The 17,670-nt window shown below is 35.4% G+C and overlaps 2 protein-coding genes across 2 annotated transcripts; one reads left to right on the top strand and one right to left on the bottom strand.

Moving 5' to 3' along the window:
• Window positions 1–1,413: 1,413 nt before the first annotated feature.
• LOC107789451 (uncharacterized) lies at window positions 1,414–9,769 on the bottom strand. The gene is made up of 10 exons (XM_016611263.2): window positions 9,491–9,769; window positions 7,091–7,158; window positions 6,591–6,616; window positions 5,220–5,310; window positions 4,801–4,896; window positions 3,733–3,801; window positions 3,508–3,566; window positions 3,257–3,379; window positions 1,837–1,908; window positions 1,414–1,758 (listed from the first exon to the last, which is right to left on the bottom strand). The coding sequence occupies exons 1-10, from the start codon at window positions 9,575–9,577 to the stop codon at window positions 1,694–1,696; spliced, it is 756 nt and encodes a 251-aa protein (XP_016466749.2). The 5' UTR covers window positions 9,578–9,769; the 3' UTR covers window positions 1,414–1,693.
• A 3,083-nt stretch (window positions 9,770–12,852) lies between these two features.
• Window positions 12,853–17,051, top strand: LOC107789453 (uncharacterized). Its single transcript, XM_016611265.1, has 2 exons — window positions 12,853–13,335; window positions 16,601–17,051. Exons 1-2 carry the CDS (start codon window positions 13,075–13,077, stop codon window positions 16,856–16,858), a joined length of 519 nt encoding a protein of 172 aa, XP_016466751.1. The 5' UTR covers window positions 12,853–13,074; the 3' UTR covers window positions 16,859–17,051.
• The last annotated feature ends 619 nt before the right edge of the window (window positions 17,052–17,670 follow it).

The raw sequence follows: 17,670 nt of genomic DNA, 5'->3' as shown, positions 1-17,670 counted from the left end.
TTAGTTCTAACATTTTGAGTAGCAAGCCACTAAGTATTCCAGCGATCTTCAGTAGTAAGCCACAGTGCATTGGAATATCTTTCTGCTTGTATAATTTAGGTTTCTTTTGTTGGATACTAATCTTTTATTAGGCTCTATTTTTGAGTCTCAACTCAATTTATATATCCACTCGTATAATTTATAATTCTCATGTCTTTGCTTAATTTGTTTTACACTACCATAGAATAGTGGAATGAATCTCTATCCTTTGATCATCACTTTTAAAATAATAAAAATATCTAGCTAGAGAGTTTTACAAAATCCTATGCAAATACACATTATCGCATTCTAACTTTAACTAGAGACTCTTGCATGACATTTTTAAAAAATACCGAAAAATTAACCGTACCGATACCGAAGAGAAACCGAGATGATTGGGACGGTTTCGAAAAGTCTAATTTTGGTTAGATAAAATGAAATAACCGAAAATTTGGTATGGTATAATTTTTGTAAAATAATCGGCCGAACCGAACCATTGACACCTCTGCTCATGACCAGAGGAATTTTTATATTTTATAAGTGGCCGATCATAATTAAGATGATGTGGATTCTCAGAGTAGGTTTTGAAATATTCGCGTACATACAGCAAATATTTGCGTAGTGACTAAAGTAACCAAACAAATCTAAGAAGATGTCCTCCAGTTTCACCATTTGTTGGTATTTGGTAATAATAAAATATACACGCTGATTGCGTTCTAAATACGGTGGTAGGTGTTAGTTTTAGATTATATAAGAGTCGGGTCCGTGTCATCGTATGCTTTTGAGTTTTGAATTTTTAAAATTCTTATAATTGGGAGAAAGTCATCAAAGTCCTTTCATGTAACTGTATTGTGGTATACTTATCCTAATGAGTTTTAAGTTTGAATCAAGATGTAAAAACAAATTAATCAGTCTTTCTAGGTAAGAATGATGGGTAAGATACCGGGAATTAACGTATATATTTATGCTACGTGCACATTCATTGCCACAAAGGAATAATATGTTCAATAGTACAGAGTATCCATTGACTTGAAGTCCCTACTCTTGGCTATAATAGTCTTTTATGAGTTCTTTTTTAACTAGGATAGCTCATCAAGAACCTTTTCGACTAGCTGTATAGATAGATTTAGCTGAGGGGCGAACACATCTTGATCCAAACACAATAATAACAAACTCAGTGTAATCCCATAAAGTCGGATTTGGGGAGAGTAGAGTATACGCAGACCTTATCCCTACCTTGTGAATGTAGAGAAGTTGTTTCTGATAGACCTCTGGCTCAACGTAAACATTTTGATCCAAAATACAGAAAGACAAATGTTTCGTCCAATGTGAAACAAAAGCTAATAAGTCATGGACACCAGCAAATGGAAAATGTTATAACCGCAGAACAAGAAATCAAGAATAATGCTTCAGTCACCTCTATGATTCAACAAATCAGAAATAAAATTTACATCGAATGAACTCATCGGATGAAGTTTTATAGCTGAAGTACAAATCAGATATATTTCTCATTCATAACATCAAAATTACCTAACCAGAGATACTAAACAAGTGTTGCCAAATCACATTAACAATTAAAGCCTCTGCAAATGATCTCAACAATGTCCTATTCACGACATGTATGTCTGAAGGCATCTTTCATCCTAACATGTCCTCATCCAGTGTTAGCTTGATTTCATAACGCTCTGCTGAAGTAGATGTTCATGAAGTGTCTTGATGGATTGAAGCCAATTAAAATAACTATAAGCAAGAAACAAATTTTGTCACCTTATTAACCAATATGAACTCAACACAATCATGATTAATAAAAATACTTACAGATGGGTGAAAGGACGATCACAATGCCAATTGGATATAGGAAGAATGTTGTCCTCTCCAAAAAGGGTAATACTGCATAGGAGGAAAATAAGTTCATTACCCACATCGACTAGTTTAACAAACAGAAAGCACCAGCAGACGATCGTGCATTAAGTCTCTAAGTTTCACAAGAGTGTTTTAAGACCATGCTTATTATTTGTGTCAGAGTACCTACTACCTAGAATGAAACACATTATTTAACATTTGACTTCTATATTTATGATTTTATTCTGGAAACAGCTATACCTTGGGGAAGAAAAATTCACAGGTACAACAACATACACAGTATTATCCCACACCATGGGGTCTGGGGAGGGTAGTGTGTACGCAGACCTTACAACTACCTTGTGAGGATAGAGAGGTTGTTTCCAATAGACCATCAGCTCAGGAAAGTATAAGCACCACATTAATGAAAATATAGACAAGAAAAGACAGTACCAAAAAGCCATATAAAATCAGAATAAAAACAACAAGATAGTAAAGTAATCAACAATGAAAGAAAACAACGGTTAGTCATAAAAACCTACTACCAACAGAAAGCGAGACTGCGTGCCAATACTACTGTTATGAACACCCTAGACTACCTACTCTACTGCCCTAATCCTCGACCTCCATACCTTCTTATCAAGGGTCATGTCCTCGGTCAGCTGAAGTTGCGCCATAACTTGCCTAATCACCTCTCCCCACCTCTTCTTTGGCCTACATCTGCCTCTCTGTAGGCCCTCCAATGTCAACCTCTCACACCTCCTCACCGGGGCATCTGTGCTCCTCCTCCTCACATGACCAAACCACCTAAGCCGCGCTTCCCACATCTTGTTCTCAATAGGGGTCACACCCACCTTGTCGCGAATAACCTCATTTCTAATCGTATCTAGCCTGGTGTGCCCGCACATCCATCTCAACATTCTCATCTATGCTATCTTCATCTTCTGGACATGAGCGATCTTGACTGGCCAACACTCAGCCTCATACAACATCGTTGGTCTGACCACCACTCTGTAGAACTTACCTTTAAGTTTCGGTGGCACCTTCTTATCACACAAAACACCGAAAGCGAGTCTCCATTTCATCCATCTCGCCCCAATACGATGCGTGACATCTTCATCAATCTCCCCATCCCCCTGAATAATAGACCCAAGGTACTTAAAATTTGTGTACACAGGCAGTCAACAAATTTTAGCCACCGGAAATCTCTGCATAAAGAGTAACCAGAAAGATATGTGCTGTCTTTTCAGTACAAATAAATCTTAAATGCCTTAGCTGATCACCAGTGGAGATACTCCCATAAAACTTAAGACTAGAATATACAACAATCACCTCATGTTGGATTTTCACGAAATTCAAAAAGGAAAATATTCTTAGGGTATGGAATTTATCTTACCATCATAACCTAAAAAGTTGAGGTAATGATAGTAGGAAGCAGCAACCATGAAGAGCAAATTTGACAGCAAAACAGGAATGAAACCATGAGCTACCAAAACAGGGGAGAGAAAATAATGTATAACTGCGACAAAGAGAAAGCCATCAGTCTTCATCAAAAAAAGAAAGAAAGAAGGAAACCATCAGTAGCAGTCAAATATTCTGTCTCTGGAAGATGCACAAACAGCACGTTTCTCTTAACACTGCCCTTACCATACAGCAAAACAAACATAGGGAAGAAAGAGTTGCAGTGGACATCAAAGGCATATAACCTTCATGAGAGACAAGAAAGTGTGTAAGAAAGAAAGCTTTTAAATGAAAATGAAATTTCATTAACCCTAGATGTAGAGTTTCAGAATTCTGCATCCGGAGAAAGAGGTAGGTAGAATTAAATATCGAGTATATGAAGAGTTTGATATGGAAAGGTTCTGAACTTGCCATTCTACCCGTTGTTCCACGGCATGACTGCTTGGAGCTTCCTCTCGAAGATAATTGTTGGTTAGGAACCTGCAAGGAAAATGGTAGCTAAGATTATGCTGGAATACAATCTTTTTATCACCATAAATATTGCAAGCATAATGTCATGATACAACGAAAGATTTATGTTTTCACCATAAACATGGAAAGCTTGAAAGAGAAACAGAGGGAAAGTCTAGATAGCTGTTTCTCTTGCTTGGTTTTTGTTGAGAATGAGGAAAGAACATAAGGAAATCATTTTCTTGATGGCCCCAAAATTCCAATCCAACGAAAAAGAAAGTAGAACAATGTTCCATTTGTTTTTTATTTGCCACCCTAACTAAACAAAGTAAAAGATGATTTCCTTCACTTTCTCGTGTGTTTACTCTTTTTCTATCTTCTTCTCCTTTTTCTTCCATTCCTTCTTTTCATGCATATGTTATAGTCTACAGAATGTTTACATCAGAAATCATGATACAGTGGAAGATTTGGAGTCTAAAGAATGTTAAGAGAGAATGTCCATAAAACTACTCAGGCATCAGTTAATACAGGAACAGAGTGTAGCATAACCCTGCAACAAATTGTTCCAGGTGCTAATAATCATTGATTTTAAATCATCAATTAAAATCCAAGGTAGATATCTAGGTTGTACCTTCCCTATAATTAAGGTTAGCACTCTTTTGCTATGAAATTCATGTTTAGTAAAGCACAGTTAAAGAGAGCACAAGTGGATGTAGTTGTAGTGATAATCAGTTGACTACCAATGTATTCTCTTGATGAAGTTGATCACCTATTTATTTTATATGCTGAATCGTGAGAATTCCCCTGTTTGGAATGCAAGAAGTTTCTGATTCCTTTCTATAATTCCCCTCAGAAATTTGATTGCAAGTTTAACCAACTAACTGAAACACAGATGGAAATTTTATTCATCCATCATTCCACCAAACATGATAGAAAATTGTAAAAATCATGGCAAGACTAATATAAGTCAAAAAGAAAGGGAGCCATGATGAGATTGTATCAAATATTCAAGACTATACTAGCCCTTACCAGCAACATGTTGCCAAAGTAGCTCCAGTGAGTACAAAATGGAAAAGCAATACCGAGATAACTACAAAAACAGCATGTCCTGCACTATGATCATACCTGAAACATATAAAAAAATGAAAAATATGCGGATTGCAACAAGATTCAGCATCAAGAAGAACATAAGCAAAAAAGAATACAAATAAGTCAATATCTAACTGGAGCGTATTTATATAAAAAAAACTAGTGAGCTCAACATTGGCGCATATGGATGATATAGTACAATGTAACTGAAATATTGGGCATCTCCAAACCATAATAAAGACTCTTAATTTCATTCAAACTATGACGTTAGTAAAATATTCTCTTAAGGCAAAGTTTTGCGATTCTCAAGGAAAGTAGTCGCGTTTAGACCAAAATGAGTAGCAGAGTAGGGAACATACGCAACACAGTATGCCAAAGTAGCAACCACCAACAGAAGACTGCATATTACGATAAATGCAGGATCATCACGTGCCCACTGGTTCTTTGTTTCTAAAAGGAAAAGAAAACAATAAACGAAATTTAGATGAACAGTAGAACTGCAATAACAAAAATATTTTACGAGAGAGATCGACAGAACACCAACAGATGACGAAAAAAAGGAACAAGGATAGATGATATTCAAGCTCAAACTTGTGCACTAAACATTAAGTTGCTAAAGATTAATATGGGCACATTTACACGTAACTATTGGTAGAACTGAATAAAAGCGCAAAAATTGCATTGAATAATACACCATAGTTTCTTTTCTTTCCTTTTTTGATAAGGAATAATACACCATAGTTTCTTTTTAACACTCACCAAGTTTTGCTTCAAGGACGTCTCAATATAAATTTTAAACTATGTGCACCAGATCAGAGGTCCAAAAACAAGCACTCCACACCTAACTCTCACCATCCTAATTTATATGACCCCCTTGATCAGCTCAAGGATTTAGAACAGAAAACAGGGTAGTAATTTAAGTTGGAGTTTCTTATAGATATGTTTATAGATGTCATAGCAAGACCAATACAGAGGACGAAGTACAGCTATAGCCTATAATAACCCCTATGTCCCATTTTATCTGATAATGGACACAAAGTTTAGGATATCATTTGACTTGTGTATTTACATAGAGTAATTAAAGAAAAATATTAAATTTAATTTCATGAAAAAATATTACATCAAGATATAAATTTGACTAAAATGAGTTTGAATACTTACTAGAGAAAGCAATAGAGAATAAAATTACTTTCTATAAGTTGTATATGATGAAATTATTGAGGGTAGAAGTGTAGCCCCAATATACCCAGTTCCTAAACTGAACCAATGAATTACCTCAGTCTTCAAGAAATTTATTAAGAATGATACCAGATCTTTCTTCCGACGTCCCAAAATACATATAACTTGGAATGCACGAGTAGTTTAGACTACTGAAAAATTGGAGTACTTGCCATTCTTATCCAAAAAAAAATTCGGTGTAAGGATCTAACTGGGAAAACAAAGAGGAAAGAAAGCCGAATAAATTGAATGTAGGGTGGAACTCGTAATTCCAGACCATGAAAGCAAGGATAGTCTAATAAAAATATAAAAGGTGATACAAGACAGGGGGGTGACCCCTCCCCCCCCCCCCCAACACAAAATGGGCTTCTCCTTCTGAAACCTACGCAACAATGACTATGAAACTTTGGATTGAGCATCACGGGACCAATTCACAAATTCATTTTTCCAATCCAAAAGAATCATTAATGAATGAGATGATAAGGGATAATGGAACAGAAGAAGAAACTTACGCTTGTGGTACTTTGTGTGCTGATATCTGCATCCATTGTCCAATACCACAAACAAAATGCAAATGCAACATCAGTAACTCAGACTCAAATAGAATAATGAGCTGATTTTTGCATCTACTATAGCATATCAAGATCAAATTCAAAAGTTTAGACAAAGATATGAAAAATGGACCAGTACTCTAACATTTTCTTGAATAAGTTTTCCACCCGTTATTTCAATACTTAATCGAGTTGAATTTACATCCATATATGAGTATGTTTGGGATGAAAACAAATCGATATGGTTCACAGGATTTCCAATGTTTATTCATCTGTCATCAAATCAGTATCAGATCTTGTTAACTGATACCCAGAAAGATGATCTAGATCGGATGGTTTAAAACTTACTAGACAATACACAAGATTAATGCAAGTTCATTAACACTAAACATCCTATGAAATATTAGTTGATGCGAGCAGTAATCAAACGGAGCATAGTCCTCAATACACAAAGTACTTACACTACTTTAGGAGAGGTGCATAGGTGAAGCATTTGCCAAAAGGTATATTCAATATCCATTTGTTGCCACTGCGAAGATTAAATGAGAAAAGGAAACAATAAGATTACCTTGGAATAAAAACCAGCTTTGAACATATGATTAAACAGAAATTAACAAACGAGAATATTCCTCGAGTATCTTCTCAAATTTGCCAAATATAACAAAGGAGCACTTATTAGACAATATGGAGTTCCTGATGGAGAGTTACACCACAGATGAGGTTCAAACATATGCGAACTAACCAGATTAAATTAGACAACTGGAAACAGTGGAGTGATTTTGGCGCTACGATTGAGAAAGACATCTCCGCAGAGACCAGCGGATCCAAGACACTGCAAACTGAAACTGGCTACTTTATTATTAATTTGTAGGTTGCCGTTTTGCACATCAAGGAAACATGTAATTGTTTAAGAAGAGGATTCGGGATGCAGTCCGATTCGAATACTATCTCCACCACACCAGATGGACACCCCAGGTCAAGAGTGATCTTTCCCTCAAACTACACAATGAAATACCCACAGACAAGGCAGAGCTAGCCTTGAAGATACGGGTTCGGCTAAACCTAGTAACTTTGGTCTACTCTGTATTTGTCTTAAGAGTTCCGTTAAATATGGACAGACTATCAATTTAGAACTCAATAACATAAAAGGGCTAGAATCCCGAACTCATAAGCTTCAAATCTAGCTCCGCCTCAGCCCACAAATGTGACAAAACCAAAGGGTAGGATCTCCCAGTTCCCCGCTTTGTACTAGCAATGTGGAGGATCAAAAGGACTTTCTTGCATCCTTTAAAGGACTGTGCAAAAAGCAAGTGTGTATTATCAAGTATTTGTCCAAACAACCACCAGCTTAACTTTTTCAAATTGGAACTGCCTGGATCAACAAACCTTCACCTTCAAGTTTCAACTTTGCTCGCCTCACCTAGACTTTCCTAATTCCCAGTTCTTTTTATAAGAGATTTTCCTAATTCCTAGTAATAGCCTCGGACAGTTGAAGAATAAGAATCAGTTAATTGCTTGAAAAAATGGAAAGATTTACTGAATCCTGCAGCAGAATTAAATGCATCGATTCCAATCTTAATATAGCTTCCATAATGCTAGGCGCCTCACTTTGTTTCCAGCTACCCCTAACTAATCTAATACTGACAATGGCCAAGTGAAACTATATGGACAACAGCGGAGGGCCATTCGAAGGAATGATGGATCTAGGACAAATAGTTATTGCAGACAAACTTCCTGCTGCTCCATCTACAGAACTGTACACAGTGCACAAAGAACCAGGGCGGATGTAGTGTAGGGAGGAAGTGAAGAACATAGAAGATTTTTAAGGGGTTGTTTGGTTCACATACTAGTTGTGTGGGATTATAATATAAGAATCGTTTATCCAATGAATAATAATATTGGAATAGTTTTGTGATGAATAATAATGCACTAAATGTTATGCAGGGTTACCTACTTAAAGGGCGTTTTCATCTTTAGATACGCTTATTTACATATTACTAATACATGTATTCTTATTTCACATTTATCCCGCATAAAATATTACATAAATTCCTTCATAAGTTATGCCGCTATAAAGTTTAATACTGCCAACTAAATGTTGCGTTAGTTATATTAAGATCACCGTATTGCTTATGTGGAATTTTATGCAGGGATTATCTTTACTGATACAACCAACCAAACAGCCCCTAAGGATGTTCTTTTGCTGATCAACCAAGCCAGAACTGGAAAGAATCCTCTTGCGGCACATATGGAGGATTGTTGGTATAAAATTGGAAACCTCATGACGCAAGCTCAAGCATGTTAAAAACGTGACCAACAGAGCGGCAGATTGTCCGGTTAGTCATGTGCACATATGTTAAAAGGCTCACACTAATTTGTCACCTGTTCCCTAAATTTCGTGTTTAACTTAAGGCAGCGGAACTGTAACTCTTCCTACATTTCAGGCCCTTGGACATCTGAAGCACAAAAATAAGTAAATAACATATGCGAACGTGAAACATGCCACTAGTTCCTCAGCAGAACACCATTCTAGTTCATTGGCTTTTTCCACTACTCTCATAAAAGTATTGCATTTGCACAAAACTCCTACGATCACCTAATTATAGTGGAAATGCATTCAAAGCATAAAAGGAGTGCCTCGACTTAAACACTCGTGATCATACAGAGTGATAATCCATTATAATTTCCTAATTTTAACCTGAATTATATAGAGAATTGCGAGGATTTAAAGCCTGCAACCAGAAAGGCGACTAATTTAAACAAAAGAATGACAGGATCAAGATCTGATCTGTACAAGGTAAGCAAAACCACATATCCACGGCACAGTGGAGAGTTGAATGAAAATAGAGAAAGAGAAAAACCTTGATTATTCGGCGAAGATACTGAGGCAATACTGAATTGGGTCGGACATGAGAGCTTGTTCGACCTTTCGAAGTTGTGGGCAGCATCTTTATCTTTTTCCTCTTCTTCTACAATTTCCTGTATGTTCCCTTTTGTTAATTCAATAGGATCAGAGATTCAGATGTCTCTGGATTTTAAGCTCTCTGTCTGGTTAGACACTCCAGTCCGCTCTCTTGCTCTCTCTCTCTCTCTCTCTCTCTCCCCTCTCTTTCTGGTAAGGCAGGTGACTCGCTGACGGGTTCGGGTGAAATAACCCGGCCCAACAAAAAAAGATCCAACTGAAGGCCCGAGGGGCGAGGACTATACCTTCATTAACACTTTTCCTCTTGTTTTTGTTTTTTTTTCAGACATCAACACTTCACAAATTACACTGTTTAGCTCCTTTTCTTTTTCAAATGACAAATCTATTCTAAAATCTATAATAAGGGGTCCTTTGGTTAAGAAACAAGTCATTGGTAGATTAATGATATAGGGATTGTAATGTATGAATAGTAATGTAAAAATTAATAATACATGAAATGTAATGTAGAAATTTAAATATGTATTTTGTATCTTTTTATTTAATAATAATTGTTTAATACATGAGAATTTTTTTGATCATTTTAGTTGGTTTAATTCATTTACGACCGCATTCTTGTTTTACATTTTATTATGCATATAATAATACATAAATTTATTACATAATTTATACAAGTATTGCTAATGAGGATAATAAAAATGTTAACCTAACATTATACTAAGGGGCGTATTTAGGGGGTTCATGGGGTCTTGTGAATCCATGCTCCACTCCCTGAATCGTGTATAGTAATGTTGTAATTTTTAAGAATATATATATATATATGTATGTGTGTGTGTGTGTGTATGCACCTAATTTCAAAGTATTATATGATACGATAGTTATTGGATGCACCTCTAGGATAATAGTTAAATCTTATTTTATCTTATCGTTTTTTTTATTTATTTATTTTGAATTTGACGCATGAGAGATGGGCATGTCTGGTGTCGTTTCTTGCATATGAATGAAGTAATTTTTTTTCTTTGTTTGTTTGTTAGTTTATTCTTTCAAAATTTTCATGTATAACAAATTGAGGAATATATATATATATATATATATATATATATATATAAGCCAGTCAATATTTTATAAATATTTTAATCGATCAACATTTAGTATGGAACATTTGTGCTTTTATAATAACTAGTCTTAGTGAACGTGCGTTGCACGTGTATACAACGTCAGTAAACTAAAATTTGTATACAGGAAATATTAATTATGTAAAATAAAAAATAACGTTAAACCGTCACTTAAGTGACAAAAATAAATATAATTACATATATATAGTAATTAAATATTTTTAGAACTTGCAGAGATAAATAGATCAGCTAAGTTAGTTATATATTATTTAATTATAGGTATTTTTATTGTATGATATAATAATATGTTAGTGCATTGTTGAACCTAACCTAATTTCTCTTTAATAAACGTTGTTGTCGGTCCTAATTATTTATTTAATATTGAAACAAAAATAATGACTATTTATCATGTAATCATTTAGATGCGTATTATTTACAATAATAATAAATTACCAAGTAAAATATTTAATCAAATAAACTATGAAAAAGTTTCTTAAGCTATCGGCGCATTTAAATATAATCAACGATTTAAAATTGTAAAAGGAACAAAAAAAATCAAAAGAGTAAATTTATAGAAAATGAAAAATATAAATGAAGAACACAATGACTTCAATGAGCTATATATAGGCAAACTTATGAACATATAAACATATAACACAAATATTATTAGCAAAAATTCGAGAAGGAAATATCCATAGAAAACAAAAATCAAATAGTTAATTTCTAACATTAGTTTGAATAGTAGAAATAGATTTATAGCTAGGATCAATGGCGGATCTACTTGGTTCTTTGTGGGTGCTCAAGCACTCATTACCTTTGACAAGATTTGATAAATTTGCATAGGCAATTATAAAAATAGTTAGATAAATATTGAGGGAGCACCTGTAACTAAACTCATTTTTTCTCTTCTTTTAGAATTTTTATCGGTGAGCACCTACGACTTTAAAATCTTGGATCCACCACTGGCTAGGAGCACACAATGTAGTTCGACTTCATTAGGTCATGCACTAAAATTAGTGCACTACAATTGATCGTAAGTGGTAATTAGTAAGATCATAATAAAGAGAAAAAGAATGATCCGAACTTTCTTCATTGTCAAATACAATCGTCATGCGTAATGCATACAGTACAAAAGTGCACTTAAAAGACTAATTTGCGCTCTAGCCTAACTTGCCATAACTATTGCACAAACAAACAAATATTACAAATAACAAAAGAAGCATCGACTTTAGATAATCTTAACATGTCGAATAACCTGTGGAAATCGCCAAGTATTGGATTAATGAACTTGACAATTACCGTGTAAGAAATTATAATCCTATACAAGAAAGAAAAGACTGTGTTTTAGGAAAAAGAATAAATTTATTCTGTAGAAGGGCTAGAAAAAATAAATTGCACTATTATTATTATTATTATAATAAAAGAGAAACCACATTATAATAAAGCAAAAAAATCTCAGCACTTTAAATGAATATAAAGGCATACCTTATCGGCTAACACTTTAGATTGCCAATAAAAGCAAGAAGAGCATTAGCAAGAACTTTAGCAAAGAGTTTATGCGGAGTTCTAAATTGAAAGTCAAAATTATTGTTGGATATTAATTCATGAAAATATACTACATAGAATAAAGCAAAAAATAAAAAGCTAAACCTAAATCAAATCAAAACAACCTATGAAACAAATTTACAACCATAAGTTTTTCTAGAACTATATAGGAGATTATGTAGACGTTTTCAATTCTCCAAATTTACTTGGAAATATGCTTACATAGTGATTTATTCAAGTCTCCATATTTGGAAAGAAATCAAAGGGAATAAGGACTTTCTTTTAATAAATATGTGCGTAATTATTAGGTGAGATATTATAAAAATAATTAAGTAATAATTTGAGGAAAATAGTAAATGATAATTTTGTCTATTGTGATATCTTTTAATGAAGGATAAAAAATTCAATCAATATTCCGTTAAGTGATTTCGTGCTTTTAATATAATAAGTATAAATATAGATAGACCGATAGATTTACCTCGTTGTAATAGTGCATCTATCTTTGCAAAATCATAGATTCACGCCTGCAATATACTGTTAATGTTGAATTTTACGCAAGTATCAAAATGTTAACCAAACATGACATTAATAAATACTAATGCCGAATTTTAAAACAAGAGGAACTCAGGGTCAAAAGTGTACCATATCTAAAAACTTTAGCTGCCAAGTAGCATTTCAGATAACCACAGGGGCACGTTGCCCTAAAAGATTCATCGTCTTCCAGGCAATCAAATTCGGTGGCGAAGCCCCGGTGCTCCTCCTAGGGAAAGGTTCTCTCAGTCGCAACAGTTAACAATATATTCTTCCATACCTTATTATTCTGCCGCCAGTGGGAGAGTTTAAATATCTCATTTGATTTGCGAAGATGTCATCATCTGGTCGATCTGCGGCCGTGGCGGCCGGCGATTTACAGTTGGTTCCTGCGTCGGAGAGGCAGGTGGCTGCCCTACCTCCTCGCCCTCCATCGTCTTCGTCCACCGCTCTTGTAGAATATACGCCACCTGCGGCTAATCCTGAAGAGGAGGATCTCGAGATCAAGCTCCGTCGTATACTTGAATGTGTGCCTGTGCGGGTTAGCAATACATCTGGTAGTTCTGCTGGTTCTGGCTCTGGTGACTTTCATCAGGTATCGCTACACTATTCTGGTTCGTTGTTGAGCCCTAGTTTGCTCTGGGTTTTTTTCTTTGTGGTTAACTCTGTATGTTGCTATTCCGAGCGTTTGATTATTTCCTGCTCTATTCTGATATATAATCGTGGTATCGTGCTTTGAAGTTAGAATTCATTCTGGTTAACGGCTGCTGAACAGGAAATTACTTGCGTTTAGAGACTCTGTGTGTGGACTGTGGTAAATTGAGAGCACCAGAAGTAGTTGTTAATTTAAGGTTTTGAGAATGATGTAATTCTTGTAGTAAACATTGAAACAGATAAATAGTAGGACTTTGTTGTGCTGCAGCCTGCAAGATGTATAAAGTTCGATTGAATGTGTTCAAAATTGATGATTTGCTTAAGTCTAACCAGAAATTTGCAAGGCTGCACCTGTCTATTGAAAAGCATAATAAGGTAAACATATCATGCAGTTGCTGGTTTGACTCTTGGATTGAGTTGCTACTAGTGAAATGACTTTCTGGCGAGACTCAACATATACACTATTTACTGATTCACTTATTTTGCTGAAGTTCATGTCATACAATGTGATTGAGTTAATAACCTATGTGTCCCTAATTCTTCTCACAAAGAAGAAACTCAGCATCTTATTAAGAACCTTTTTCCTTCTGTTGTTCTTTTTTTAGGATCTATAAAGATATAATTTTGTTGATGACACATTCTTCCTTTTCCTTCTGTTTACTGCATTATCACTAGATGAATTATAAGTTACGTGAAGAGGTCTGTTCCTTATGTTTTCAACTTGAACAGAAATTCGTCTTACAATGTTCTGGTGATGCTATCGAATCCAATGATAGGGCTCCTTGTCGTGGTGGCTAGGCAAATTCAGATGAAAAGTGAGATCACTTTCAGATAGCATGATGGAGCTTATGTCCTACCTAGAGAGCCTAGGTTCTCTTTATAATCCATCAGTCTGCGTGTTTTGGGGTAATCTCATGGAGGAAACAGCCAAAAGTAGTTATTGTGTTCACTACTCCGACATACCCCTTCTACCCTTACTTTCCTACTAATTAGGAAGAAAGAGGCACTTGGTCTTGGCCTGACCTGCAAGATTCGCAACTCCAAATTCCAGCATCACTTTTTCTGCCTTATCGATATTTTAGTGGCACTTTGCGGTCCAACTGTGGTTTGAAATGATGTCTTCTGGCTGCTTTTACTGTTGTATCATCAACTGACTTTTCTTGCTCTCAGTATCTACTTGGTTATAATTCATGTCGAGCTTAATTTTCAACCGTAGGTCTTTGGCAGGCAATATAGTTAGTTTCTTGAGCAAAGCTTCCAACTCCAAGGAACCTGTTTGCAGATTGTGAGTGTTCAAATAATAAAGCAATAGCTGAAGTAGTAGGGTGGGGATGAGAGTAATTTATTTCTAGAGAATTCCATGAGAGAGAAAGAGATTACAAGGCCAGTACTTAAAAGGGCGGAAAAGCCATCTCTTCTGTATAGTTTGCTTTGTGAAGAAAGGGAATGTAGTTAAGATAGCACTCTAGGTGGCCATGGAGTGAGAATGCATGTTCTATTTTGAAGAAGAAAATAGAAGTGCTTGTTGTTTATCGAAGAAGGCCTACGTTTTTATTGTATTGCGTTTGTAAAATGTCAAAGGATGAGACATGTCCTCAAGAGCTCTAGAAGTGAGATAAATTTCAGTGAAGATTCGGGGTAAAGTGCACTTTGAAACTTGAAAGAAATAATATATCAGATGCAGGCAAATAGGTAGGTAAGAAATAGCTCCCAAATTGCTAAAGGTTCAGTATCTTATTTATTTTAGTGTTAACATTTTGAAAGATTGAAGCAGTATCCACTCTCAAAAGAATATTGAAAAAGTTATAAGAGTTAATGGAGGTCGGATGATTCATTCCATAAAAGCTGCAAGTGATTACAGTGGTTTTTAGTGGTCAAAATTGGAAGTAGATATGTGTAAATGATTGCACTAACCTAATCCTTCCCTGAAATTAGGAGAAGAAATGTGCTTTAGAGTGTAGAGAAAGATTTGTCATTCTGCTCAGGCAATTTCGTTTTATTATCTTGTTTTCGTGGACTCTACTGACTCTGAAATCTGCTATTCTGACCCTTGATAAAAAATTCTTGTAGTTTTGTCGTATTTACTTCTAGTAAGCTCAAGTGGGTTTTCCTTAAGTTTTTTCCCTTTTTCTTCCTGAAAAGATTGGTACACAATCCTGTAACTAAATGCAAGCAAATCAAAGATGATTGTGTCTTTCTAGTTGCCTCAAGCCTAACCTGAACGAGTTAGTTGTGAAATGTGATCGGAGTGTTTGAACTGAACGATAACTCTGCCTGTTTTTTCTTGTCTGGTTGAAGATTTCACTATTTGTAAAACGTCTAGTGTCTGCTAAGTTTGACAATTTGTTATCTTGAAAACAATTGTGTGCTGGAATATTTGCTGATGTTAAGATTATAGTTATGTATATATATTGTAGGCAAAATACAATTTTACATTTGCGTTTAGATGTTCGTGGGGTGCAAATAGTACATCTTAAGCAGTATGAGTATTAGAGTATACTCGTCGACCTGGAGCTTGTCTTGGTTTATTTCCTCTCATTACTTCCATAATATGATATATGTTGACTTTAGTGACTCATATTGTTGCTTTGAGTTCAAATGTGCTTGAGTAGTATTCGAGTCGCGTTTATATGTGCATATATGTCTTCTTATCTGACTGCATGCCGAATCAATCAATGGTGAGAAGAAACTGGATAGTATTTCATCAGCTACCTAAATCTGGAAATTTGAAGTGATGCCTAAAAGAAGCTACGTTGAGCTATGCCAAAAACTAAAATGAACTCGTTATTTAAGTTACGGCCTACTTGAAATTAAAACTGATTTCGCCCTGCCCCGTTTGGTGTCTTTCCATAAATGGTCAAGCTTACCATGATATGGTCCATGGCAAATACATACGTATAGATGATGTTCTTCCTTTTTCTCGGTCAAGCTTTCTATTGGAGGCATAATCTAGGATGTTTAGCCTGTATTTGTTCATATGTCAGAGTTATGGTTGACAAAAGCTATTGAAATTTGTTATTCTTGATAGGTGTTTTCCTGCATTTTGATATCTGAACATGCATTTTGGTTATTCAACATTGTAATTGCAATCTGTTGAATGATGTGTAAGAAGTGATTTACTGCGATGGGGTCATATCTGGTTTTAAAGAATACGTTGACAGTGTCAAGTGGCAGAAATAACATTTCCTGGGGATTTTTGGCTGCAGTATCGGCAGATGAGACGGAGAGAACAAGACCGGCTTGCAAGGATGGATGCAGATTACCAAAAAAGGAAAGAAGTTGCTGAATTCAACTTGAGAAGAGAAGAAAAATTAAAAGCTGCGGAAGAGCGGACAGCGAAGAAACGTGCGAAGCGGCAGAAGAAAAAGCAGAGGAAGAAAGAGAAGAAGAGTAATTCTAGTGCAGGTGGAGAAGAAAACCGCAGGGAAGAGTCGTCTGATGATGACGATTCTGACAACAGCTAAGAAGGGAGAGGTGGTTGACTTCAAATTTAGCGGGCACTGCCTAGATGCTTTGATCGGGAGCTTACATGAGCTATATAGTTCGAAAACTTGTGATCATGTAACATAATTTGTGAACAATTTTTCAACATCCAATATGTAATACTCCTGTATTTTGTCTTTGTTTCATTTATTTGAAAAAAACTATCATCTAGAATCTGGGGGGCTTAAAACGTTGATTCGTGAAATCTAGATGGTCCATGGACGGGCAATCTTGGCTGCTAAGGCTATGGTACCATTGTCAATATAGTAAGGCGTCGTCCAGCTAGTTGTTATATAGTCTTTGGGAGGCCCCCACCCTATCTTTTAATGGAGTTTACATTTGAATCATTGAACCACACCACTAGCAGTTGGTGGGCGTCACCAATAGTTGTCATTCTCTTTTGCGTACAATTCAAGAAATTGACACATAATTTTATATTCTTTCTTTTCTGGGAGCAGAAGTGAAATAATCAGCAACTCTCAATTAATGCAACTTAGATCACAATTCACAGTTGGTGAATTTAAATATGTTCCCGTTAAAAAACAGTGTTGACATAAATACGACCAGGTTAGGCTTGATAACTTTTGGAGAGAAAATTTTGATATACACAATGCAATATGTCTATTTTTTTTATTTTTTACAGTGGATTAATAATCACCCGGCTAAATTTTGACTTGTGAGTTGTATCATATCATAATGCCAATTTGCTTATTAGTCACACGATAGGGATTGTACAGGTTATAATTTCCCCGACTAGACCATTTATCTAATTGGGATGTGAATTGTGATTACT

This window comes from Nicotiana tabacum, chromosome 19, assembly GCF_000715075.1.
Source record: "Nicotiana tabacum cultivar K326 chromosome 19, ASM71507v2, whole genome shotgun sequence".
NCBI classification, from domain to species: Eukaryota; Viridiplantae; Streptophyta; class Magnoliopsida; order Solanales; family Solanaceae; genus Nicotiana; species Nicotiana tabacum.
This window is presented reverse-complemented; position numbering and strand designations above follow the sequence as displayed.

Excerpts from the sequence above, each read along its gene's own strand:
- LOC107789451 (XM_016611263.2), bottom strand. The coding sequence starts at position 9,577 with ATGCTGCCCACAACTTCGAAAGGTCGAACAAGCTCTCATGTCCGACCC. Across the intron at positions 5,311-6,590 it reads GCACACAAAGTACCACAAGC|AAACAAAGAACCAGTGGGCA; the intron begins GTAAGTTTCTTC and ends TTTTCCTTTTAG. Across the intron at positions 1,759-1,836 it reads GATCGTCCTTTCACCCATCT|TTATTTTAATTGGCTTCAAT; the intron begins GTAAGTATTTTT and ends TCTTGCTTATAG.
- LOC107789453 (XM_016611265.1), top strand. The coding sequence starts at position 13,075 with ATGTCATCATCTGGTCGATCTGCGGCCGTGGCGGCCGGCGATTTACAG. Across the intron at positions 13,336-16,600 it reads GCTCTGGTGACTTTCATCAG|TATCGGCAGATGAGACGGAG; the intron begins GTATCGCTACAC and ends TTTTGGCTGCAG.